Source organism: Camelina sativa, chromosome 20 (genome assembly GCF_030686135.1).
Source record: "Camelina sativa cultivar CO46 ecotype springtype chromosome 20, ASM3068613v1".
NCBI lineage: Eukaryota > Viridiplantae > Streptophyta > Magnoliopsida > Brassicales > Brassicaceae > Camelina > Camelina sativa.
The window spans coordinates 27598473-27625906 of NC_141899.1; the positions used below are offsets into that span (position 1 = coordinate 27598473).

Sequence of the window (27434 nt, forward strand, 5' to 3'; positions counted from 1 at the left end):
GTTATTGTATTGATAATGTATTAGTTTTGTATTATTAGTATGTTTCCGCTGTGCTTAATGGTTATTGCTGGTTTAATGTTGAGTTGTTGTTTGGGTTGGTTTAATTAAGTAGTATGGGATGATTAATTATATATTACATTTATTATTAAAAAAAAGGATGGTTGTTTCAATTTGGTATCAGAGCCTTTACGGTTCTATGATGGTTAAGTGGATGGTTAGAGCGGTTAGGAATTTAATTGGGTGTGTTATTCTCCTGTTGCTTGATATATGATGTTGTGTGAGGAAATTGATTATGAGTAGTTAGTCAATTTGTTTGTGGCATTGAGTCCTAGTATCATCCTCTTCGAGCCTTCAATGAGATTCCACGGTAAGATGTGTGTTTTGTGTGCGGTTTTGAATTGTGTACTTAGCTTTCTGTTCTGGGTAGTGCAGATGGTTAAGGGTGGAGCTGTTGTTGGTCGTGGACGCGGACGTGGTCGGGGACGCGGTCGTGGTCGTGGTAGGGGCAGAGTTCCAGCAGTGAGTGAGTATGTTGAGCAGAGTGTGACAGCTGAGGGTGTTGGCGAGTCGCAGGACTTCCAGGAGGGGTCCATGAATCTGGCCGGTGGTGATACTGATAGGACCGTAGGCGCTGAGGGGGTCGGTGCGGGCAGTGTCGGTGCTCGAGTGGCCGGTGGTGCTAGGGTTCCGGGGGTTGGAATCCCAGCAGGTGGAGCCTCTGTGGGAGGTGTGGACCTGGCGGGCTTGTTGACACAGCTGTTGGAGCGGATACCGGGAGCTTAAGCATAAAGATAAAAATTGTATATATATATGTCTATTGAAATTGACTAAAATAATATGTCATTATTTATAATAAAAAATAGGAAACTTGATAGGATTATACAGTTGTTGTAAATTTAATATATTTATATATATATAAATTGAATTCAGTCAACAAAAATATATCCTATTAATATCTGAATTTTTAGTTTAAAGTTCATATGAGATAATTTTTTCTTTTTTGTTTTTTGTTAGAAATACAAAGTTGTTTTGAAAATCTTCAAAGAGATTTACTTTGCCTTTATTTTTTGTAAATATACTGAAGTGGATATTTCTCATAAATTAAATGTTACAACAAAACTATCATGTTTTTAATCAAAATAATTTAAGCAGTTTTAGAGATTGCAACGCAATGACTCCACAAGTCGTCTCTCTTCTTCAAATATAGTGCTTCATGGGCAATTAAGGCTGGTCTGTCAGCAATATATTTAATGAGAGTATCGTGACACACTTTTCCTTCTTGAACAAGATCGTGGCAGCAAGTATCATTGATGGTTGCATTTCAAAAAACAACGGCGATTATATCCAAGGCACAGTGAGGAGAGATTTTAACAAGACAAGTATCCCATAACGATTTTGCTTCAGATTCGTCGACTAAAAATACAGGAACAAATGCACAAACCAAAGCTACAACAATGAATAGCATAGCAATCTGAGAGGTAAATTTAGCCATATGTGCTTATACGTGAATTTTACTGACTATTATTTCTTATATGAAAAGATGTAATGAAGTGTGTTTTGTATTTGATATTATAGACACAAAGCTACATAAGCTATTTATATGTAATTGAAAACCTAACGTAACTATCATAACATATTAAAGAACTAAAATAATTAATGTGAAGAGTTTATTTTCTTGGTAAATAAATACACTAAGAGTGTTTAATTTTACCTATTTAATAATTGTTTTTAAAATTATAATGAAAAATTTTAAACAATTAAAGATATCTTTTAAAATGGAAAACGTTATAATGTTGTTTTGAATCATGCAAACTTCTAAGCCAAATTTTTGAATATGAGGTTATATACTAACTGAAATATTTAGAGTTTTAAAAATATATTAATCTATTTTTTAGTAGTTTGACATATAAATATATTTTATTTTTAATGTATAAAAACTCTAAGTCACGCTAATGAAATTTTTATCTAAATGACAAAGAAATGCCACTAGTATGCTTCTATTACAACATTTCAATATAATTTTTTTATTAAAGAATCTGAGATTCACTAGAGCTGTATATATGAAATGTGCAACATTTTTTAACATATATAAAAAGGTTGAAACTTTATTGATAAGTTTGTAAAAAAATCAATAAATTATAGGTCGATGACAAATAATTACAAAAAAAAAAAATATATTTTCGTAAACTAGAGAAAATATTTCCTTTAAATAGGTGTAAAACAATGTTTAAAGGATCGATCTCTTATTAAAGAGAAAAGAAACAAAATTTGAAAACCAATTTAAGAAATAAGTAAACATAGATATAAAGATTAAATTCATGGCAAAAAGAGAAACAAATTCATTGTGAGTGAGGTTAATAGTTATGTGGACTATATTTTCATTGTCAACCTAATTCACTTGTGGGTAAGGACTTTAATCATATTTTAGCACTAGTAGTATATGGTTAAAATACTAATATATAAATATCGTTCTTAAATGAACCAGTATGCAGTTTATTCGAATGTTCAAAACCTCTTTAAGTTCCTGTTTCAGTTTCGAATTTAAAATTGATTTATTTTTTTTCGCTTTTCTAATCAAATTTTGTACTTTTATAATTTTTTATTGGAGGAATTAGAGCTTAAGTAAAAAGATAAAAATTGTATATATACCTGTCTATTGAAATTGACTAAAATAATATGTCATTATTTATAATAAAAATTAGGAAACTTGATAGGATTATACAGTTGTTGTAAATTTAATATATTATATATATATAATTATAGAAATTGAATTCAGTCAACAAAAATATATATCCTATTAATATCTGAATTCTTGGATTAAAATTCATATGAGATTAAAAAAAAAAAATTTTGTATCTTGTTAGAAATACAAAGTTGTTTTGAAAATCTTCAAAGAGATTTACTTTGCCTTTATTTTTTGTAAATATACTGAAGTGGATATTTCTAATAAATTAAATGTTACAACAAAACTATCATGGTTTTAATCAAAATAATTTAAGCAGTTTTAGAGATTGCAACGCAATGACTCCACAAGTCGTCCCTCTTCTTCAAATATAGTGCTTCACGGGAAATTAAGGCTGGTCTGTCAGCAATATATTTAATGAGAGTATCGTGACACACTTTGCCTTCTCGAACAAGATCGTGGCAGCAAGTATCATTGATGGTTTCATTTCCAAAAACAACGGCGATTATATCCAAGGCACATTGAGGAGAGATTTTAACAAGACAAGTATCCCATATATAACGTTTTTGCTTCAGATTCGTCGACTGAAAATACAGGAACAAATGCACAAACTAAAGCTACAACAATGTATAGCATAGCAATCTGAGAGGTAAATTTAGCCATATGTGCTTATAAGTGAATTTTACTGATTATTATTTCTTATATGAAAAGATGTAATGAAGTGTGTTTACTATTTGATATTATAGACACAAACCTACATAAGCTATTTATATGTAATTGAAAACCTAACGTAACTATCATAACATATTAAAGAACTAAAATAATTAATGAGAAAGAGTTTATTTTCTTGGTAAATAAATACACTAAGAGCATTTAATTTTCTCTTTATAATAATTGTTTTTAAAATTATAATGAAAAATTTAAAACAATTAAAGATATCTTTTAAAATGGAAAACGTTATAATTTTGTTTTGAATCATGCAAACTTCTAAGCCAAATTTTTGAATACTAACTGAAATATTTAGAGTTTTAAAAATATATTAATCTATTTTTTAGTAGTTTGACATATAAATATATTTTATTTTTAATGAATAAAAACTCTAAGTCACACTAATAGAGTTCTTATCTAAATGACAAAGAAATGCCACTAGTATGTTTCTATTACAACATTTCAATATAATTTTTTTATTAAAGAATCTGAGATTCACTAGAGCTGTATATATGAAATGTGCAACATTTTTTAACATATATAAAAAGGTTGAAACCTTATTGATAAGTTTGTAAAAAAATGAATAAATTATAGGTCGATGACTAATAATTACCAAAAAAAATTTTTTTCGTAAACTAGAGAAAATATTTCCTTGAAATAGATGTAAAACAATGTTTAAAGGATCGATCTCTTATTAAAGAGAAATGAAACAAAAATTTGAAAACCAATTTACGAAATAAGTAAACATAGATATAAAGATTAAAATCATGGCAAAAAGAGAAACAAATTAAATGTGAGTGAAGTTAATAGTTATGTGGACTATTTTCATTGTCAACCTAATCCACTTGTGGATAAGGACTTTAATCAAATTTTAGCACTAGTAGTATATGGTTAAAATACTAATATACAAATATCGTTCTTAAATGAACCAGTCTGCAGTTTATTGGAATGTTCAAAACCTCTTTAAGTTCCTGTTTCAGTTTTGAATTTAAAATTGATTTTTTTTTTTCGCCTTTCTAATCAGTCTTTGTACTTTTATAATTTTTTATTGGAGGAATTAGAGCTTAAGCATAAAGATAAAAATTGTATATATACCTGTCTATTGAAATTGACTAAAATAATATGTCATTATTTATAATAAAAATTAGGAAACAGGATAGGATTATACAGTTGTTGTAAATTTAATATATTTTTATATATATAAATGGAATTCAGTCAACAAAAATATATATCCTATTAATATCAGAATTTTTGGTTTAAAATTCAGATGAGATAATTTTTTTCTTTTTTGTTTTTGGTTAGAAATACAAAGTTGTTTTGAAAATCTTCAAAGAGATTTACTTTGCCTTTATTTTTTGTAAATGTACTGAAGTGGATATTTCTAATAAATTAAATGTTACAACAAAACTATCAAGTTTTTAATCAAAATAATTTAAGCAGTTTTAGAGATTGCAACGCAATGACTCCACAAGTCGTCCCTCTTCTTCAAATATAGTGCTTCACGGGCAATTAAGGCTGGTCTGTCAGCAATATATTTAATGAGAGTATCGTGACACACTTTTCCTTCTTAAACAAGATTGTGGCAGCAAGTATCATTGATGGTTGCATTTCCAAAAACAACAGCTATTATATCCAAGGCACAGTGAGGAGAGATTTTAACAAGACAAGTATCCCATAACGATTTTGCTTCAGATTCGTTAACTGAAAATACATGAACAAATGCACAAACCAAAGCTACAACAATGAATAGCATTGCAATCTGAGAGGTAAATTTAGCCATATGTGCTTATACGTGACTTTTACTAACTATTATTTCTTATATGAAAAGATGTAAAGAAGTGTGTTTCGTATTTGATATTATAGACACAAAGCTACATAAACTATTTATATGTAATTGAAAACCTAACGTAACTATCATAACATATTAAAGAACTAAAATAATTAATGTGAAGAGTTTATTTTCTTGGTAAATAAATACACTAAGAGTGTTTAATTTTCTCTATTTAATAATTGTTTTTAAAATTATAATGAAAAATTTAAAACAATTAAAGATATCTTTTAAAATGGAAAACGTTATAATTTTGTTTTCAATCATGCAAACTTCTAAGCGAAATTTTTGAATATGAGGTTATATACTAACTGAAATATTTAGAGTTTTAAAAATATATTAATCTATTTTTTAGTAGTTTGACATATAAATATATTTTATTTTTAATGTATAAAAACTCTAAGTCACACTAATAAAGTTCTTATCTAAATGACAAAGAAATGCCACTAGTATGTTTCTATTACAACATTTCAATATAATTTTTTTTTTAAGAATCTGAGATTCACTAGAGCTGTATATATGAAATGTGCAACATTTTTTAAAATAAATAAAAAGGTTGAAACCTTATTAATCAGTTTGTAAAAAATGGATATATTATAGGTCGATGACTAATAAATACAAAAAAGAATTTTACGTAAACTAGAGAAAATATTTCCATAAAATAGATGTAAAACAATGTTTAAAGGTTCTCTTATTAAGGAGAATGGAAACAAAATTTGAAAACCAAAAAACGGAGTAAATAAACATAGATATATTGATTAAAATCATGGCAAAAAAGAAACAAATTTAATGTGAGTGAGGTTAATAGTTATGTGGACTATATTTTCATTGTCAACCTAATCCACTTGTGGGTAAGGACTTTAATCAAATTTTAGCTCTAGTAGTCTATGGTTGAAATACTAATATACAAATACAGTTTTTACATGATTCAGTCTGCAGTTTATTCGAATGTTCAAAATCTCTTTAAGTTTCTGTTTCATTTTCGAATTTCAGATTGATTTTTTTTTGTTACGTTTTTCTAATCAGTTTTCGTAATTTTATAATTTTTTTTCTTGGAGGAATTAGAGCTTAAGCATAAAGATAAAAATTGTATATATACATGTCTATTGAAATTAACTAGAATAATATGTCATTATTTATAATAAAAATTAGGAAACTTGATAGGATTATACAGTTGTTGTAAATTTAAAATATATATATATATATATAAATTGAATTCAGTCAACAAAAATATATGTCCTATTAATATCTGAATTTTTGGTTTAAAATTCATATGAGATAATTTTTTGTTTTTTGTTTTTTTGTTAGAAATACAAAGTTGTTTTGAAAATCTTCAACGAGATTTACTTTGCCTTGATTTTTTTGTAAAAGTACTGAAGTGGATAATTCTGATAAATTAAATGTTACAACAAAACTATCAAGTTTTTAATCAAAATAATTTAAGCAGTTTTAGAGATAGCAATGCAATGAGTCCACAAGTCGTCTCTCTTCTTCAAATATAGTGCTTCACGGGCAATTAAGGCTGGTCTGTCAGCAATATATTTAATGAGAGTATCGTGACACACTTTTCCTTCTTAAACAAGATTGTGGCAGCAAGTATCATTGATGGTTGCATTTCCAAAAACAACGGCGATTATATCCAAGGCACAGTGAGGAGAGATTTTAACAAGACAAGTATCCCATAACGATTTTGCTTCAGATTCGTTAACTGAAAATACAGGAACAAATGCACAAACCAAAGCTACAACAATGAATAGCATTGCAATCTGAGAGGTAAATTTAGCCATATGTGCTTATACGTGAATTTTACTAACTATTATTTCTTATATGAAAAGATGTAAAGAAGTGTGTTTCGTATTTGATATTATAGACACAAAGCTACATAAACTATTTATATGTAATTGAAAACCTAACGTAACTATCATAACATATTAAAGAACTAAAATAATTAATGTGAAGAGTTTATTTTCTTGGTAAATAAAGACACTAAGAGTGTTTAATTTTCTCTATTTAATAATTGTTTTTAAAATTATAATGAAAAATTTAAAACAATTAAAGATATCTTTTAAAATGGAAAACGTTTTAATTTTGTTTTCAATCATGCAAATTTCTAAGCGAAATTTTTGAATATGAGGTTATATACTAACTGAAATATTTAGAGTTTTAAAAATATATTAATCTATTTTTTAGTAGTTTGACATATAAATATATTTTATTTTTAATGTATAAAAACTCTAAGTCACACTAATAAAGTTCTTATCTAAATGACAAAGAAATGCCACTAGTATGTTTCTATTACAACATTTCAATATAATTTTTTTTTTTAAGAATCTGAGATTCACTAGAGCTGTATATATGAAATGTGCAACATTTCTTAAAATAAATAAAAAGGTTGAAACCTTATTAATCAGTTTGTAAAAAATAGATATATTATAGGTCGATGACTAATAAATACAAAAAAGAATTTTACGTAAACTAGAGAAAATATTTCCATAAAATAGATGTAAAACAATGTTTAAAGGTTCTCTTATTAAGGAGAATGGAAAAAAAATTTGAAAACCAAAAAACAGAGTAAATAAACATAGATATATTGATTAAAATCATGGCAAAAAAGAAACAAATTTAATGTGAGTGAGGTTAATAGTTATGTGGACTATATTTTCATTGTCAACCTAATCCACTTGTGGGTAAGGACTTTAATCAAATTTTAGCCCTAGTAGTCTATGGTTGAAATACTAATATAGAAATACAGTTTTTACATGATTCAGTCTGCAGTTTATTCGAATGTTCATAATCTCTTTAAGTTTCTGTTTCATTTTCGAATTTCAGATTGATTTTTTTTTGTTACGTTTTTCTAATCAGTTTTCATAATTTTATAATTTTTTTTCTTGGAGGAATTAGAGCTTAAGCATAAAGATAAAAATTGTATATATACCTGTCTATTGAAATTAACTAGAATAATATGTCATTATTTATAATAAAAATTAGGAAACTTGATAGGATTATACAGTTGTTGTAAATTTAATATATTTATATATATATATATATATAAATTGAATTCAGTCAACAAAAATATATGTCCTATTAAGATCTGAATTTTTGGTTTAAAATTCATATGAGATAATTTTTTGTTTTTTGTTTTTTTGTTAGAAATACAAAGTTGTTTTGAAAATCTTCAAAGAGATTTACTTTGCCTTGATTTTTTTGTAAAAGTACTGAAGTGGATAATTCTGATAAATTAAATGTTACAACAAAACTATCAAGTTTTTAATCAAAATAATTTAAGCAGTTTTAGAGATAGCAATGCACTGAGTCCACAAGTCGTCTCTCTTCTTCAAATATAGTGCTTCACGGGCAATTAAGGCTGGTCTGTCAGCAATATATTTAATGAGAGTATCGTGACACACTTTTCCTTCTTGAACAAGAACGTGGCAGCAAGTATCATTGATGGTTGCATTTCCAAAAACAACGGCGATTATATCCAAGGCACAGTGAGGAGAGATTTTAACAAGACAAGTATCCCATATATAACGATTTTGCTTCAGATTCGTAAACTGAAAATACAGGAACAAATGCACAAACCAAAGCTACAACAATGAATAGCATAGCAATCTGAGAGGTAAATTTAGCCATATGTGCTTATACGTGAATTTTACTAACTATTATTTCTTATATGAAAAGATGTAAAGAAGTGTGTTTTGTATTTGATATTATAGACACAAAGCTACATAAACTATTTATATGTAATTGAAAACCTAACGTAACTATCATAACATATTAGAGAACTAAAATAATTAATGTGAAGAGTTTATTTTCTTGGTAAATAAATACACTAAGAGTGTTTAATTTTCTCTATTTAATAATTGTTCCTAAAATTATAATGAAAAATTTAAAACAATTAAAGATATCTTTTAAAATGGAAAACGTTATAATTTTTTTTCAATCATGCAAACTTCTAAGCGAAATTTTTGAATATGAGGTTATACACTAACTGAAATATTTAGAGTTTTAAAAATATATTAATCTCTTTTTTAGTAGTTTGACATATAAATATATTTTATTTTTAATGTATAAAAACTCTAAGTCACACTAATAAAGTTTTTATCTAAATGACAAAGAAATGCCACTAGTATGCTTCTATTACAACATTTCAATATAATTTTTTATTAAAGAATATGAGATTCACTAGAGCTGTATATATGAAATGTGCAACATTTTTAAAAATAAATAAAAAGGTTGAAACCTTATTAATCAGTTTGTAAAAAATGGATATATTATAGGTCGATGACTAATTAATACAAAAAGGAATTTTACGTAAACTAGAGAAAATATTTCCTTAAAATAGATGTAAAACAATGTTTAAAGGATCGATCTCTTATTAAAGAGAAAAGAAACAGAGTAAATATAGTGCAATGCAATGAGTCCACAAGTCGTCTCTCTTCTTCAAATATAGTGCTTTACGGGCAATTAAGGCTGGTCTGTCAGCAATATATTTAATGAGAGTATCGTGACACACTTTTCCTTCTTGAACAAGATCGTGGCAGCAAGTATCATTGATGGTTGCATTTCCAAAAACAACGGCGATTATATCCAAGGCACAATGAGGAGAGATTTTAACAAGACAAGTATCCCATAATGATTTTGCTTCAGATTCGTCGACTGAAAATACAGGAACAAATGCACAAACCAAAGCTACAACAATGAATAGCATAGCAATCTGAGAGGTAAATTTAGCCATATGTGCTTATACGTGAATTTTACTAACTATTATTTCCTATATGAAAAGAATGTAATGAAGTGTGTTTGGTATTTGATATTATAGACACAAAGCCACATAAGATATTTATATGTAATTGAAAACCTAACGTAACTATCATAACATATTAAAGAACTAAAATAATTAATGAGAAAGAGTTTATTTTCTTGGTAAAAACACACTAAGAGTGAAACAACCCGACCCCTTTTTTTTTAATTAAACATCCCATACTTCTTAATTAACCAACCCAAACCACAACTCAACATTAAACCAGCAATAACATTAAGCACAGCGAAAACATTCCAATAATACAAAACCAACAAATCATCAATACAATAACATTCCTAACCATTCTATCTGGCAACCTACCATAACACTAACCAAGGTTCCAACAACATAACCAACAAATCCAATAACACACAAACGAGACCCTAGATCATCCTCCTCCTCATCGCCATGATTCCACGATCACACTTTTGCCTTTACCTGCACACCACAAACAACAATTGAGATGCGTAAGTATTATCATAAATACTTAGTGAGGCCGTCCTCCCATCTACTAGGTTATACACACAAGCATATGAGACCCTCATGTTTAAGCAAAACAAACAACACACAACAATACATCAAACCAGGAAAACAAGTCTCGGCTGAGACCAGTGTCGACCGATGCCTCACGGTGTCGATCGATACTACAAACAGTGGTGTCGACCGATGCTAAACAGTGTCGACCGATGCCTCTTCTGCAGACACGATCTGCGCGAACACGAACGTCAAACTCCCCTTCCAAATCATCTCGAATCCGTCTCAAACTCACCCAATTACCTCAGAAATCACTGGGAATCACAAAAGCAACGAACCCAAGCAAAACAACACAAACAGCAAAGAAAACACCTAAACAAGAGAGATCTCATGCTTAGATCAACCATGGTCAAGCACTCACCTTATCAACTGATTATAACAACCAATACAACCAGTTGAGACCCTCCTAACGTCTGAAACAGCCCAGAAACGCCCTACAACAAGCCACACAACCAAAAACGACTTATAGCAAAACTGGACAGAAACATCAGAAAAGAACAGTCTCAAAGATGAAACCCTAAAATAAATACCAACCGTTAACTATCAAATCGCTCCGGTGAGAAGCTATATCTAGACGTCACGAAGCTTCCCACAAAATTTCAGCACGATCAGGAACCACACGAGACCACGATCTTAGTTACAATCTCCGATGGTCCCAACTCGCGTCTGAGAAAACGTGTCTCACGAAACTGCCAATAACTCATCGAGTTTAAATCCAAATCTACTTCTGTAAAAAGGCGAATGACGATGAAAGACTTGGGAATAAACCTACCAAATTTCATTACCTTTGAGAACGATTTGATATGCCGAAACTGTTTCCTCCCAAACCCTAACGATTCTGATCTTTCTCTTTTAATCTCCTTCACACCACAATACGCTCTCTCCTCTCTCTCTATCTCTGAAAACGGCGACAAGACACCCTAAAACCCTTAATTTGTCGCTTCTCCACTTATAACACGATTTAGGGATTTTCCTTGAACCAAACCGAACCAAACAGCAATTAAAACGAACCGGACCAAACCAGAAAACATGGTGTCGATCGATAGACCAAGGGTGTCGATCGACACCCACACCAAAACCTTAAAAATTGGTTCGCGGATGTTACAATTCTCCCCCACCAACGAGGATTCGTCCTCGAATCCCGCAAAACCGTCCAACTGTCAAGGACCTCCGTGCCACCATCAACACGGCCCGCACGTCCCCGACCGGACTAAATACCGTCAGCCAAGGTTTCCCGTGCACTGTCGCAACAGCCCGCACACCTCCGACTGAACCATGAGGTCTCCCTCTAGCCAATATACTCGCATCAAAGACACTATTTGCTCACAACTCAGTGCTTCCCCCGTCCGTGGTTGCAACCAACGAATCATGCCGACTCGCTATCAGGCCAACCGCCTTAAACTACGGCATCCAGGAAGTCACTCACACACACTCCCCCCGCTCTAGGGTCGCAACCCTCGAGACATACCGGCTCACTGCCAAGCCGCGGCTCACAGCTACGGTATCCAGGGAGTCTCAAATATCCCGCTCTTGGGTCGCCACCCTCAAGCACGCTCTCGGATCGTCATCCGAAGCCTCATACCACTCCCACTCTCTGGCCACAAAGTCCACCGAGCTATCGGTATCACATGAGTTGGGCCCACACGGCCTTGAGCAAAACAAACCTGATGCCATCGAGTATCTTCCGGCTAGATCTACCTCAACACTTCCCACAAAAATTCTCCTTTTAGAAACTTTCTAATTCTGGAAACTTTCCTTTTGTGGAAACTTTCTATTTATGGAAACTTCCAAAAATAGAAACCCGAGCTATTTCTCTTTTTCCCATGACGACAACAGTCAAACATAAAGGAAAATACTCATCTTATTAATCTCAAAATGTCATAATCGTTACAACCTCAACGAAAATACAACAGAAACAATAAGATACAACAATCCAATCCATCAACCCGCATTCCGAGCACCACCTCATCTTAGTACTGAGTCGCCCAACCAACCACCCCTAAGCGACCAAGTATCAAGAGAGATGGGCTGGAATACTCCGTACCCGCTCCAGCCACGGACTACAACTCAGACCTGGCTAGACAAGTTCAAGTTGCGGCCTGCTTCTCAAACCACTTCTTAAACCTTGCCTTCATCCTCGCCTCAGGCTCCCAAGTCTGCTCCTCTACTCCATCACAGTCCTACAGGACTCTCATCAAAGGAATCTTCTTCTTCCGAAGTTCCTTGACTCTCCTCCTGAGTACCCTCAACGGTCTCGCCTCCAACGTCATGTTGGGCTGAAGATCCTCAGGAATCTTAGGCAATAGCCGGTCACCCTCGTGAAGACACTTCCTCAGCATCGACACATGAAATACCTTGTGGAACGCACGCATAACCTCAAGCAACTCCAGCCAATATGCAACTGGTCCCACCCGCTCAACCACTCTGCATGGACCCATGTACCTCGGACTCAACTTAGTCTCTGACAATGACCTGTTCGGACCCCGCAACATAGCCATCTTGAGCTACACTCTATCGTCAACCTGAAACTCAAGATCCTATCTCCTCTTATCAGCATAGCTCTTCTGCCGATCCTGAGCCTCCCTCATGTTCAGCCTCAGAACCCGAATCTTCTCTGAGGTCTCCTGAATAAAATCCACACCATATATGCTCCTCTCCCCCACCAGAGTCCAACATAACGGTGTACGACATGGTCTCCCATACAAAGCCTTATAAGGAGCCATCTTAATACTTGCTTGATAACTGTTGTTGTAAGCAAACTCTACCAGGTTCAGGTGATCTGCCCAATGGCCACCCCAATCCAACACACAAATCCTCCAGCGTCTGGATCGTCCTCTCAGACTGTCCATCTGTCTGGGGATGATAAGCTGTACTCACATGCACCTTAGTGCCCATCTCTGCCTGAAATACCTTCCAGAACACCGAAGTGAACTTAGAATCCCTGTCAAACACAATGCTCGCTGGCACCCCATGCAATCTGACTATCTCTCTCACATACTTCTTAGCCAAGACCGCTGCTCCATCAATCTTCTTAATGGATAGAAAATATGCTGACTTAGTCAACCGGTCCACGATGACCCAAATAACATCAAAAGTTCGTGACACTGGCAACCTACCACAAAATCCATCGTGATCATATCCCACTTCCACTCTGAAATGGGTAGACTCTTTAGTAATCCACTTGGAACCTGATGCTCAGCCTTCACCAGCTGACACACGTCGCACCTCGCGACCCAACTAGCTACAACCTTCTTCATCCCGACCTAATGATAGTACCTCTTGAGATCACGGTACATCCTAGTCGCTCCTGGATGAATAAAAAAACATGCTCGCATGAGCCTCCCTCAAGATCTCCTATCTCAAATCCTTATCCTTGGGCACACAAATCAGACCGTGCACCAAGATAGTACCATTAGTTGAGACCTGATACTCTGAATCAACATCCTTAGAGACATTCACCAGCCCCAAATCCTTCTCCTGAGCCAACCACACCCTGCTCAGAAGATCCGCTCCATAAGCCGCCTCCTAACCCAATGGTTCTCGAGGAACCACACACAAGCTCAACGCACTGACCTCTCCTACCAGAGACTTCATCTCATGGTCCTGTAGTAACCTATCAAACCAAGGAAACTCCTGATCTTAGTGACATTCTGTTGTCTAGGCCAATCCCTGATAGCCTGAATCTTCTCCGGATCTACAGAAACTCACTATGCAGAAACAATGTGACCCAGAAAGCCCATCTCACGCTGCTAAAAACTGTACTTGCTCCACTTAGCAAACAACTTCTGCTCCCGCAGCTTCTCCATAACTGCCCTCAAATGCACTGCATGCACCTCAGGACTCTTAGAATAAACCAGGATATCGTCGATGAAAATGATGACAGATACATCCAGAAACTCCTGAAACACACTGTTCATCAATCTCATAAATGCTGCTGGCGCGTTAGTCAATCCGAAAAGCATCACCACAAACTCATAGTGCCCATACCTCGTCCCGAAAGTAGTCTTCCTCACATCTGCCTCATCTATCGGTATCTGATGATAACCCGACGCCAGATCTACCTTAGAGAACCGAGTAGCACCTCCCAGCTGATTCAACAACTCATCAATCCTGGGAAGAGGGTACTTGTTCTTGACAGTGACCCGGTTCAAACCCCATTAGTCAATGCACAAGCGGAAACTCCCATCTTTCTTCTTAATAAATAACACCAGTGCTCTCCACTGTGATACACTAGAACGTATAAATCCCTTGCTCCATAAATCCTCTAGTTGCTTCCTCAGCTCAACTAAACAAATACTCAAGTATGCCGACATCAACTCGCCGCCACCTAAATATTAACCCTCTTGTTCGTCCAAGAACCTCTAGTAACTTGCCACTTAGGGAAACTTCCCCAAGATAACTTATTCCAGAAATAGCTTTTCCACTTGGCAATTCTCCACAGTAAATCATCAATACGAGCGTAATAAAACAAACAAGTACCATACGTTCGCATATTCTGATTCACCGTGTCAAATGCTTTGCAGGCAGCTAACTCAAACCAATTGACTTATTCCCTCAAACAAGTTTACCAAAACCTTGGATCTAGCAACCCTGTCCAACTCCAATGAACTTCATCCAGCATCGTTACAACGATTAGTTTATCTTGCCATGAAGGCTTTTCGTGAACTTATGTATCTGGCAAACATGCCTCTCCCGGCTCAATCCTGCTGTAACTCCCCTTCCCGGGACTCCGGCACCACCGGCCTCGCAATCCTGGCACACAGCCAAACATTCATAAACGCTATGGTCATAAAACCTTGTCCCAAAAGTCAACACATTCAAAACCCGAGATTAAACCACCGTCAATCTCTCAAGGTCTACATTCAATCGTTATGTTTATACTCACGTCCTAGGAATTTCTTGCTCCCAACTCTTCCACTCTTAGGTCGCAACCTTCGAGTCATACCGATCTCACTCTCAGACCAGCGTCTTCGAGTTATACCGTCTCACTCTTGGACCACAATCCTCAAGATCTCGGTATCAGGGGAACTACTCATCCCCTCAGGAGAACAAAATCCCCTCTGCCACTCTCGGAGCCCTCAGCCCCTCGAGCTATCGGTATTCAGGGGAATCACCATCCCCTCAGGAGCAACAATCCTTAACGACTATAAATATCTCTCGACACAACTACCTCCTGTGGTCCGAGTATAACATTGCAATGTTACACCTGCCCACTCAACTTATATCCAACTGGATTAACCACCAAGCAGAGAAGTATCTGCTCCAACTGCATATGTCCACCTATCCGCCTCTCTAGGCCCGATACCTCTTGAGAATAATCTCATACCGGTCATCTACAACCGCTCCATCCTCTTAACATAAGGTGGAAAGTCCTCAACATCCGCAGCCCTCGACTGCACCCCGCCACATGCGGCACAACTGGAGCCTACACTGGTACCCCTCTCGGTAACCGCTCCAACAGTACGCCAACAGATCCGCCAAGCGATCATCTCGACCCTGGGCTCCACCTGCTGCAACCCCACACCTGGGTTCCCAGCCCCCCCCCCCCCCCCCCCCCCCCCGCACGCTCACCGGCTAATCCCCTCAGGTCCCTCCTGATACGCTTGCGACCCTCTGACGTACCTCCTCGTGGAACTCTGGACCACACACTCGCTGGCCTCGGGACCCGCCCGACAATGACCACGACCACGTCCCCGTCCACGACCAACTACTCAAACACCTTAACCACTGATCTTCCAAGAGCAGAGGCTAACAAGCAGAAAACAAATCAATACCACACAAAGAAACATAACAATAACTCACCGTGGAATCTCATTGAAGGCTCGAAGAGGATGTTCTAAGACTCCATGCCACACACAATTGACTAACTCACATAATCAATTCAAGCATGCAAATCCCAAACATCTACAGCACAAAGCCTAGTGAACCCAAACCTAAAACCGTAAGGACTCTGATACCAAAATGAAACAACCCGACCCCTTTTTTTTAATAATTAAAAACAATATATAATTAATCATCCCATACTTCTTAATTAACCAACCCAAACCACAACTCAACATTAAACCAGCAATAACATTAAGCACAGCGGAAACATACCAATAATACAAAACCAACAAATCATCAATACAATAACATTCCTAACCATTCTATCCGGCAACCTACCATAACACTAACCAAGGTTCCAACAACATAACCAACAAATCCAATAACACACAAACGAGACCCTAGATCATCCTCCTCCTCATCGCCATGATTCGACGATCACACTTTTGCCTTTACCTTCACACCACAAACAACAATTGAGATGCGTAAGTATTATCATAAATACTTAGTGAGGCCGTCCTCCCATCTACTAGGTTATACACACAAGCATATGAGACCCTCATGTTTAAGCAAAACAAACAACACACAACAATACATCAAACCAGGAAAACAAGTCTCGGCTGAGACCAGTGTCGACCGATGCCTCACGGTGTCGATCGATACTACAAACAATGGTGTCGACCGATGCTAAACAGTGTCGACCGATGCCTCTTCTGCAGACACGATCTGCGCGAACACGAACGTCGAACTCCCCTTCCAAATCATCTCGAATCCATCTCAAACTCACCCAATTACCTCGGAAATCACTGGGAATCACAAAAGCAACGAACCCAAGCAACAAAATAACACAAACAGCAAAGAAAACACCCAAACAAGAGAGATCTCATGCTTAGATCAACCATGGTCAAGCACTCACCTTATCAACTGATTATAACAACCAATACAACCAGTTGAGACCCTCCTAACGTCTGAAACAGCCCAGAAACGCCCTACAACAAGCCACACAACCAAAAACGACTTATAGCAAAACTGGACAGAAACATCAGAAAAGAACAGTCTCAAAGACGAAACCCTAAAATAAAAACCAACCGTTAACTATCAAATCGCTCCGGTGAGAAGCTACCCCTAGACGTCACGAAGCTTCCCACAAAAGTTCAGCACGATCAGGCACCACACGAGACCACGATCTCAGTTACAATCTCCGATAGTCCCAACTCGCGTCTGAGAAAACGTGTCTCACGAAACTGCCAATAACTCATCGAGTTTAAATCCAAATCTACTTCTGTAAAAAGGCGAATGACGATGAAAGACTTGGGAATAAACCTACCAAATTTCATTACCTTTGAGAACGATTTGATATGCCGAAACTGTTTCCTCCCAAACCCTAACGATTCTGATCTTTCTCCTTTAATCTCCTTCACACCACAATAGGCTCTCTCCTCTCTCTCTATCTCTGAAAACAGCGACAAGACACCCTAAAACCCTTAATTTGTCGCTTCTCCACTTATAATACGATTTAGGGATTTTCCTTGAACCAAACCGAACCAAACAGCAATTAAAACGAACCGGACCAAACCAGAAAACATGGTGTCGATCGATAGACCAAGGGTGTCGATCGACACCCACACCAAAACCTTAAAAATTGGTTCGCGGATGTTACAAAGAGCGTTTAATTTTCTCTTTTTAATAATTATTTTTAAAATTATAATGACAAATTTAACACAATTAAATATATCTTTTTAAATGGAAATGTTATAATTTTGTTTGGAATCATGCAAACTTATAAGCAAAATTTTTGAATATGAGTTATAAACAAACTGAAATATTTAGATTTTTAAAAATATATTAATCTATTTTTTAGTAGTTTGACATATAAATATATTTTATTTTTAATGTATAAAAACTCTAAATCACACTAATAATGTTCTTATCTAAATGACAAAGAAATGACACTAGTATCTTTCCATTACAACATTACAATATAATTTTTTATTAAAGAATCTGAGATTCACTAGAGCTGTATATATGAAATGTGCAACATTTTTTAAAATAAATAAAAAGGTTGAAACCTTATTGATAAGTTTGTAAAAAATGGATATATTATAGGTCGATGACTAATAATTACAAAAAAATAATTTAATAATTACAAAAAAATAATTTTTCGTAAACTAGAGAAAATATTTAATTAAAATAGATGTAAAACAATGTTTAAAGGTTCTCTTATTAAAGAGAATAGAAACAAAATTTGAAAACTAAATTACGAAATAAATAAACATAGATATATTGATTAAAATCATGGCAAAAAATAAACAAATTAAATGTGAGTGAGGTTAATGGTTATGTGGACTATATTTTCATTGTTAACCTAATCCACCTGTGAGTAATGACTTTAATCAAATTTTTGCCCTAGTAGTCTATGGTTAAAATACTAATATACAAATACAGTTCTTACATGATTCAGTCTGCAGTTTATTCGAATGTTCAAAACCTCTTTAAGTTTCTGTTTCATATGAATTCAGTCAACAAAAATATATATCCTATTAATAACTGAATTTTTGGTTTAAAATTCATATGAGATAATTTTTTCTTTTTTGTTTTTTGTTAGAAATACAATGTTGTTTTGAAAATCTTCAAAGAGTTTTACTTTGCCTTTATTTTTTGTAAAAGTACTGAAGTGGATATTTTTGATAAATTAAATGTTACAATAAAACTATCAAGTTTTTAATCAAAATAATTTAAGCAGTTTTAGAGATTACAACGAAATGACTCCACAAGTCGTCCCTCTTCTTCAAATATAGTGCTTCACGGGCAATTAAGGCTGGTCTGTCAGCAATATATTTAATGAGAGTATCATGAAACACTTTTCTTTCTTGAACAAGATCGTGGCAGCAAGTATCATTAATGGTTGCATTTCCAAAAACAACGGCGATTATATCCAAAGCACAGTGAGGAGAGATTTTGTAACACCCGCAAACCAAAACTGTGCGTTTTGGGGGAGGGTGTCTATCGACACCAAGGGTGGTGTCGGTCGACACCAACATTCTCTGGTTCGACCAGTTTGATTAATTATCGATTTGGACCGGTTTGTGATGTTCATATATTTTACCTTGTTTTCCCTTATTATATTCACATCTTTTGCATCTTTTGCTATCCATTTTAACCATTATTGCATAAGCTTTAGGCCAAATCATGCATTAGAGTTTAGTTGCATTGCATTTGCATCTTTTCATGCATAAACAGGTGATTTTGGAGCTTAAGGGGCATGGATGCAATGCTGAGGAGATGTGAAGCAATCATGAGGAGGAAACAAGGGAGTTAAGGCTGAAGAACCAAGGTCCAGAGTCCAACTCGACCGCACACTCGACCAGACACTCGACCGTGTGCTGAGGAGGACTCGACCGAGTGGAGATTGCACGAGAGAAGCCAGCTCGACCAGCCACTCGACCAAGCACAGGGTCGAGTTGACCGAGCTGTTGACTACTTTGACTTTTTCTATTTTTAGGGCTTCCACCTCCTCACCTATATAAGGCCTTGTACCTGCAGCCACCAAAGAGTCCATCTTTTTAGATATTCCCTAAACCTAGTTTTTACTTTTTTTAGCTTTATTCTATTTGCATTTTTATTTTTAAGATCTTGTACTTCCTTAAGAGAGAAGACTAGATTCTTGTATTTTGTTGGTTCTATAACTTTCAAGATATTGAGAATTTGAGTTTCATCCTTTCATCAATATTGAAGATCTTTGTTTAATCTTTCTAATAATATAAGTTTCAATATTCTCTGGGTTTTTGACTTTGTTCATCATGTATTGTTGTGAGTAGTTTGCTTATGATCTTGAGGATGGGTTAGGATGGATTGATCTTGTGGTTTGTGTGATTTGGTCAAGCTTGATTGTTGTAGATCTCTTCTAGGGTAGATGATCTTAATGCTGATTCTATATCTGAGAGGGTAGAGTCTGATTTCAAGCTTCTTAGCATCACACCAATGTTTAGGAAGCATAGATAAGGCTAGATCTAGAGCTTACCATTAGGCTTGCTAAGAGATTAGATGTCTTCTTTGGTTTGAGATGTATTGCTTAATGCCTGCTTGTGTAGATTCTTTACTGTGTGAGAACAAGTCTAGAAGATGCATAGGTTTGATTGTTTCTTGACCATGAGAGTGGGAGAAACTTGTCTTAGATTTATATGTCTAGAGGTTAGCTCAAAGTTTGCTTGAGATTTGTTGACCAAGTTAGACAACCACAATGATTAGTTCATCCCATGAATCCATCCTCAGGACCCTCTTTGTTTATTGAATTTACAGTCTTAGTCCTGTTGCTTGCTTGTAGTTTGATTTGGTTTAGCATTACTCTGTTTTTATTGCATTTCTCTGTTTTTCCGAATTTGTCTAGCTCGACCACTCACTCGACCTACACTCGGTCGAGTGCTGCTCGAGTTCATCCCCAGAACTTTGTGTTTCATGGTTTGTGATTGCCTTGTTTCATTCCTGTTTCATTCTTGTTGCATTTACTTAGTGTCCTGTTCATTACTAGTCTTTCATTAGTTCATTAGTAGAAGTTTCTATTTCTGTTCTTGCATCATTACTGTTATAATCATCCTGTTTCATTTGCATTTAGTTCTTAGTTCTTGTAGTTTACTTTCTGCATTTTACATTTTCATCTTAGGATTGTTAGTGACAAACAATCTTTACATTTGTCTTAACTTAGATTCATATGCATATCTTAACTGTTCACAAACACTCATTTAGGATTGATACCTCTTGTACTGCAATAGCATAAGGGGAATTGAAACACCCATCCATCATTCCATTCATATCTCACCATTGCATACACATCCACCTTTCACCACACAAATATTTCTGTTTCAATTTGGCGTCGTTGCCCATTTGAGTGTGTTTTGTGACATTTAGGATCCACATTAGTCTAAGATTAAGTTCGTTTATACACTTGTGAGGTTGCTGTGCTTGATCTTCTGTTTCTGGGTTGAAGTTCCATTTCAGGTACCACTCGACCAGTCACTCGACCACCACTCGACCGAGTCGTGATCGAGCACCTGCTCTAGCCAGAAGCCGGATCTCTATAACCATCATTTTCCAGTCGACTTGACCTCCTACTTGAGCATGTGCTCAGTCGCTTGCCTAGCAAAAATCGTTGGTGTCTGTTAATGCACACAAGGTCTAAAGGAAAGGACAATCTTCTTAGGCCTATTGACAACATCAACAAAAAGACCAAGAGTTTAGGAGCTAAGCAAAGGAGAGTTGTTCAGCACCAACAAGAGGTTATAGTAGCTATAGATCAACAGGATCAAGTTCAGAGACCAAGGAACATTGGTGCTGGAGATGCACCCAACACTCACAACCAAAGAGCTGGCATTGTGCCACCAACTGTTGCCAACAACAACTTTGAGATCAAGAGTGGATTGATCTCGATGATTCAGGCAAATAAATTCCATGGACTGCCTATGGAGGATCCACTAGATCATCTTGATGAGTTTGATAGAATCTGTGGTCTTACCAAGATCAATGGAGTAAGTGAAGATGGTTTCAAGCTGAGGTTGTTCCCTTTCTCACTTGGGGACAAGGCCCACTTATGGGAAAAGACTCTCCCTACTGGTGCAATCACTACTTGGGATGCATGCAAGAAGGCTTTCTTGGCCAAGTTTTTCTCCAATGCTAGGACAGCAAGACTAAGGAATGAGATCTCTGGATTTGCTCAAAGGAGTAATGAAAGCTTTTGTGAAGCTTGGGAGAGGTTTAAAGGGTACCAAACTCAGTGTCCTCACCATGGTTTCAGTGTTGAGTCTTTGTTGAGCACATTGTATAGAGGAGTGCTTCCCAAGTTCAGAATGCTTCTTGACACAGCCTCCAGTGGAAACTTCCTCAATAAGAATGTGGAAGAAGGCTGGGAGTTAGTAGAGAACCTTGCACAGTCTGATGGGAACTACAATGAGGACTATGACAGAACCATAAGGTCATCATCAACTGATCAAGAAGACAAGTACAAGAAGGATCTGAAAATGGTGAATGAAAAGCTTGATAGGATCTTGCTAAGTCAGCAAAAGTCTATTCACTTTGTTAGTGAAGAGGAGCTTCCAGTTCAAGAGGGAGAGAATAAGTTTGCTGAGTTATGCTATATGCAAAACCAAGGAGGCTTCAAGGGTTATAACCAAGGAGGGTTTAGGAACAATAATCTGTCCTATAGGAGCACAAATGTGGCCAACCCACAAGATCAAGTCTACCCTCCTCAACAGCCTCAACAGCCTCAACAGCACCAAAACTATGTCCCCAAACAACAGCAACAGGTGTTCCAGCCCCAGTTGTGTCTCCCACCAGGGTTTCAGACTAACCAAGGCCAGGAACAAGACCTTAGAGCCATGGTACAACAGCTGTTGATTGGTCAAACACAAGGGAAGATAGAGGAAGCCAAACAGTTTGCTGAGCTAAACCAAAGGCTCACATCTCAATACAATGATCTGAATATGAAGTTTGAGGGTCTGAATTCCAGAGTTAAGTACATGGAGAGTAACATAGCCTCTTCTTCAGCTCCAAAACCCAACCAACTCCCTGGAAAAGCTGTCCAAAATCCAAGGGAGTTCACAGCCAAAGCCATTCAAGTTCATGAGGAAGAAGCCACTGAGGACAGTGCAGTTCAAGTTTGGGGGAATTCATTAGTTACTGAAGCCCCATGTGATGTTTGTAACAAGCAATTGGAGCTCGCACCTGAGCTCGACCATGGACTCGAGCAGCCACTCGACCGAGTGCATGCTCGAGTAGTCGATCGAGCTGGACAGTCCGAGGCTGACAAACCTGCCAAGTACATTCCTCCTGCCTACAAGCCTCCACTACCTTTTCCTGGGCGTTTTAAAGCACAGAAGATTAAGGAATTAAGGGAGATCATTGAGAAAAAGGCAATGTTGGCTAAGCAACAAGAGGAAGAAAGGGTCTTGAAGGAAGAAGCCGTGGTTGAGAAAAAAGAAGAAGTGTTGGCTATACAAGAAATCACCATTGCTTACCAGGAAGAGGAGAGAGGACCTTCCTTGGAACAGTATGAACCATATCCTCTCTATAAAAATTTTCTGCTAGATTTGTCTAAGAAGAAGGCTGAAGCTCAAGATGAGAAGGATCTTGAGAACCTTGGAGGAGTGATCATTCCAATAAAGCTTAAGGATACATGGCCATTCTACTTACCTTGTACAATCAGTTACCTCCAGTACAATCAATGCCTTTGTGATTTGGGAGCTTCAACAAGTGTCATGCCATATTCCATAGCTCAAAAGCTTGGGAGAACTGATTTCAAATCCACTAAACTCCATGTGTGCCTAGCTGATGGGAAAAATAGAGAGGTAGTTGGAAGGTTGGAGAATGTCCCACTCAAGATAGGAAGAGCAAGGATCCACACTGACTTTGTGGTGATAGAGATGGACAAGGAGCCTGAAGATCCAATCTTACTAGGGAGGCCATTCTTAGCTACTGTTGGAGCAGTTATTGATGTCAAGGAAGGTCTTGTGACCTTGAACATTGCTGAAGATGTAGTTATGAAGTTCAATATCTACAATCCAACCAACCTTCCCACCATTGATGACCAGCCTTTTACTATCAAGGACAAAGGTGGTCAAGAAGGGTTAAGTGATAAGGCAACTCCAAAAGCTGAGCTCCCACTTCAAGAAGATTCTGTTGAGAAGCTTAAGAGGTCAGTTCAAGAGCTGTCTAGTATGGTTGAGGATCTCCAAGTTAAGCTGAACAAGAGGTCTTTGAGGAAAGCAAGACCAAGGCTCAAAATCAAGAAGAAATATGGTTTGTGTGCTAAGGGTGAGGTGATCAAGGATCAACTTCACAGTGACCAAGAGGTTCCAGGGAGGATTTCATCACCTCCTGGGTATCTAGATCAAGTCTAAGAAGGAAATCAAAGTCAAGCTTAGTGACTTTAAACAAGCTCACTAGGGAGGAAGTCCCTAAGGTATCCATTGTAAATATGCTTTAATTTCTTAGTAATTTTGATGTGTTTTCTTTTATGTTTTTGTTGGACAGGCTTTTTATTAAGAATGTAGTTGGGTAAGAAGAGATTTGGACTTGGGCAAGGAGGTTCGCAAGCCCACTCGACCAGGCCAAGAGAGGTACTCGATCGAGCTGGGTAAGGATTAAGGCCCATTTGGTTTCCAAAGCTTCTAGAACGATCGAGTGGAGGGAGAAAAGGAAGAAAAATTTTGAAATTTCAAAATTGGTCAAGGAGCTCGACCACGTGCTGGTCAAGTGTGGGGTCGAGTGGTAGCCAAAAAGCAGGTCAAAGATTCCCATTTCAAATTTGAATGGTATGGACGCTCCACCCTTGTCTCCTTGTCCCCTTAGCTTCTTTATATACTCCTAGCACGAGATCATACCTCTCACACTCTCACATTTGCTCAAAATATCTAAATTCAAGCTTTAAAGTCTCTCTCAAGTTCATCTTTTGCTCAAAGCTTAGTTCTTTCTAGTTTTTGGGTCACTAACCTATTAACTTTAAGCTTTGAGTTTATTCCTCTCAGTTTTTGTTCAAAATGGTCTTCCAAGATCACTAAGAAGTCCAAGCAAGCAGCTGCAAGCTCTAAGGGTCGTCATGATGTTGATTTAGAATCAAGAGAGGATGCTGGAAGGTCCACTCGACGTCCCACTCGAGCATGCACTCGGCCGAGTGGCCGTCCGAGTGACCGACCGAGCCAGCGTGCGAGTTCCAGAAACCCAGCTGTTGAGGAAGATCCTGAGAGAACTGAATCAGAGGAGGAAAGGGAGCCAAAACTCAGTGAGTTTATGAGGAGAGCAAGGGCCAAAGGAAAGAGGCCAGCTGTTGAGGTTGAACAAGAGGAGAGTGAAAGTGAGAGTGAGGAAGAAGAAAGTGAGGAAGAAGAACTGATGGATGATGGAGAAGCTGAGTCTTGTGGATTGTCAAAGAAGCAGTTTTATGATGTTTTCATAAGGATGGATGGGAACCAGATATCCACATAAGGAGACCATGGAGAAGCTTGCCATTGATGAAGATGTGGAGTGTCTCTTTGAGAAGAGCAGCCTTACCAAGTTCATGGGGCTTTGTATGGAGGGCTATAGAGAGGAAAGCTGTGAGTTCCTAGCCACTGTCAAGCTGCACACATATGTGAGGAAGGATGCTGTAGTAGGAGCTGGTCACATTTCTTTCACAATCAAAGGGAAGAAGCATGAGCTCTCAATGAAGAAGCTGGCTGATGTGTTTGGTTTTGAGGTTGGGAGCAATAGGAGCTTGATGGTTCCAAGAGAAGAACTGTATGCTGTGTGGGAAACCATTGGGGACAATAAGCTCTACTCATCCTCCAACTCCAAGAGCTCAAGGATTAGGAGCCCAGTCTTGAGGTACTACCACAAAGCTCTTGCCAACACCTTCTTTGCTAGGAAGGAAACTGGAAACATTAATGAGGGAGAGCTAAAGATGTTTGACTTGGCTCTCAATGGAGTTCTTCTTCAAGCAAGGAATGGAACCATCATCCTTGGTAGCACTGTGGAGACTGATCTTGCAATGGTGCTGATAGACCATATGATACTGAAACAACCCTTCCCGTTTTTTTTTTTTTTATACCTTAAATTACTAGTGGTCCCATACCCACTAACAACCTAACAACAAAACAATAACCGCGGATAACCAAATAAATCAATTCCATTAATCCAAGAAAATTCCAACATAAATATTCCAAACAAAAGAACAACCAGAAGCTAACATCCTACAATGTTCCAATGACCTAATCTAGCAACCTAACACCAGCTAGACCACAATCAATCAAGCCTCTAGAACATCCTCCTCCTCATCGCCTTTGATTCCACGATCACACTTTGCCTTTACCTGCACACCACAAACAACAATTGAGATGCGTAAGTATTATCATAAATACTTAGTGAGGCCGTCCTCCCATCTACTGGGTTATACACACAAGCATATGAGACCCTCAAGTTTAAGCTAAACAAACAACACACAACAATACATCAAACCAGAAAGTCAAGTCCCGACTGAGACCAGTGTCGACCGATGCCTCACGGTGTCGATCGATGCTACAAACAATGGTGTCGACCGATGCTAAACAGTCGACCGATGCCACTCCAAATGGTGTCGACCGATGCTTCCTAGTGTCGATCGATGCCTCCTCTGCAGACACGATCTGAGCGAAACCGAACATCGAACTCTCCTTCCCAATCATCTCGAATCTGTCTCAAACTCACCCAATTACCTCAGAAATCACTGGGAATCACAAAAACAACGAACCCAAGCAACAAAACAACACAAACAGCAAAGAAAACACACAAACAAGAGAGATCTCATGCTTAGATCAACCATGGTCAAGCACTCACCTCAAGAACAGGAAGATTGGATTGAGAAACGTGGAAAACAACACCTCCAGAAGCTCCCCCTTCGTTTCCAGCAACAGATAACCCTCCTACAGCCTCAGATCTCTCCAAAATCCCAAGAACAAGCCCAGAAAACTCAGAAACGTTTTCTCTCTTTTCTCTCTTTCTCTTTCTCTCAAAAGCGGCGACCACCAACAAAATAACACGACCTAGGGTCGTTTTCCCCTTTTACACACGATTTTAGGGATTTTAATTGAACCAAACCGAACAAATCGACAATTAAAACGAACCCGACCAAACCGGAACACATGGTGTCGATCGATGCCACCAAGGGTGTCGATCGACACCCACACCAAAGTTACAAAAATTGGTTCGCGGATGTTACAATTCTCCCCCACCAATATGGATTCGTCCCCGAATCCCGCAATACCGTCCATCTGCCAAGGACCTCCGTGCCACCGTCAGCACGGCCCGCACGTCCCCAGACCGGACTAAACACCGTCAGCCAAGGTTTCCTGTGCCACTGTCGCAACAGCCCGCACACCTCCGACTGACCCTCGAGGTCTCCCTCTAGCCAATATACTCGCATCATAAACACTATTTGCTCACAACTCAGTGCTTCCCCCGTCCGTGGTCGCAACCAACGAATCATGCCGGCTCGCTATCAGGCCAACCGCCTTAAGCTACGGCATCCAGGAAGTCACTCACACACACACTCC

General features: G+C 37.1%; 1 protein-coding gene, 1 non-coding gene and 5 pseudogenes across 2 annotated transcripts; all 7 read right to left on the bottom strand.

Moving 5' to 3' along the window:
* Window positions 1-1144: 1144 nt before the first annotated feature.
* LOC104771382 (uncharacterized) lies at window positions 1145-1492 on the bottom strand (annotated as a pseudogene).
* A 1502-nt stretch (window positions 1493-2994) lies between these two features.
* LOC104771384 (uncharacterized) lies at window positions 2995-3346 on the bottom strand (annotated as a pseudogene).
* A 1477-nt stretch (window positions 3347-4823) lies between these two features.
* On the bottom strand, window positions 4824-5171 carry LOC104771385 (uncharacterized; annotated as a pseudogene).
* A 1487-nt stretch (window positions 5172-6658) lies between these two features.
* On the bottom strand, window positions 6659-7006 carry LOC104771386 (uncharacterized; annotated as a pseudogene).
* A 1494-nt stretch (window positions 7007-8500) lies between these two features.
* On the bottom strand, window positions 8501-8852 carry LOC104771387 (uncharacterized; annotated as a pseudogene).
* A 745-nt stretch (window positions 8853-9597) lies between these two features.
* Window positions 9598-9957, bottom strand: LOC109131233 (uncharacterized). Its single transcript, XM_019241925.2, has one exon. The coding sequence runs from the start codon at window positions 9955-9957 to the stop codon at window positions 9598-9600; it is 360 nt and encodes a 119-aa protein (XP_019097470.1).
* Window positions 9958-22058: 12101 nt separating this feature from the next.
* On the bottom strand, window positions 22059-22165 carry LOC147919460 (small nucleolar RNA R71). The gene has a single exon (XR_015594345.1). It is a non-coding gene; the product is annotated as a small nucleolar RNA R71 (small nucleolar RNA).
* Window positions 22166-27434: the final 5269 nt, after the last annotated feature.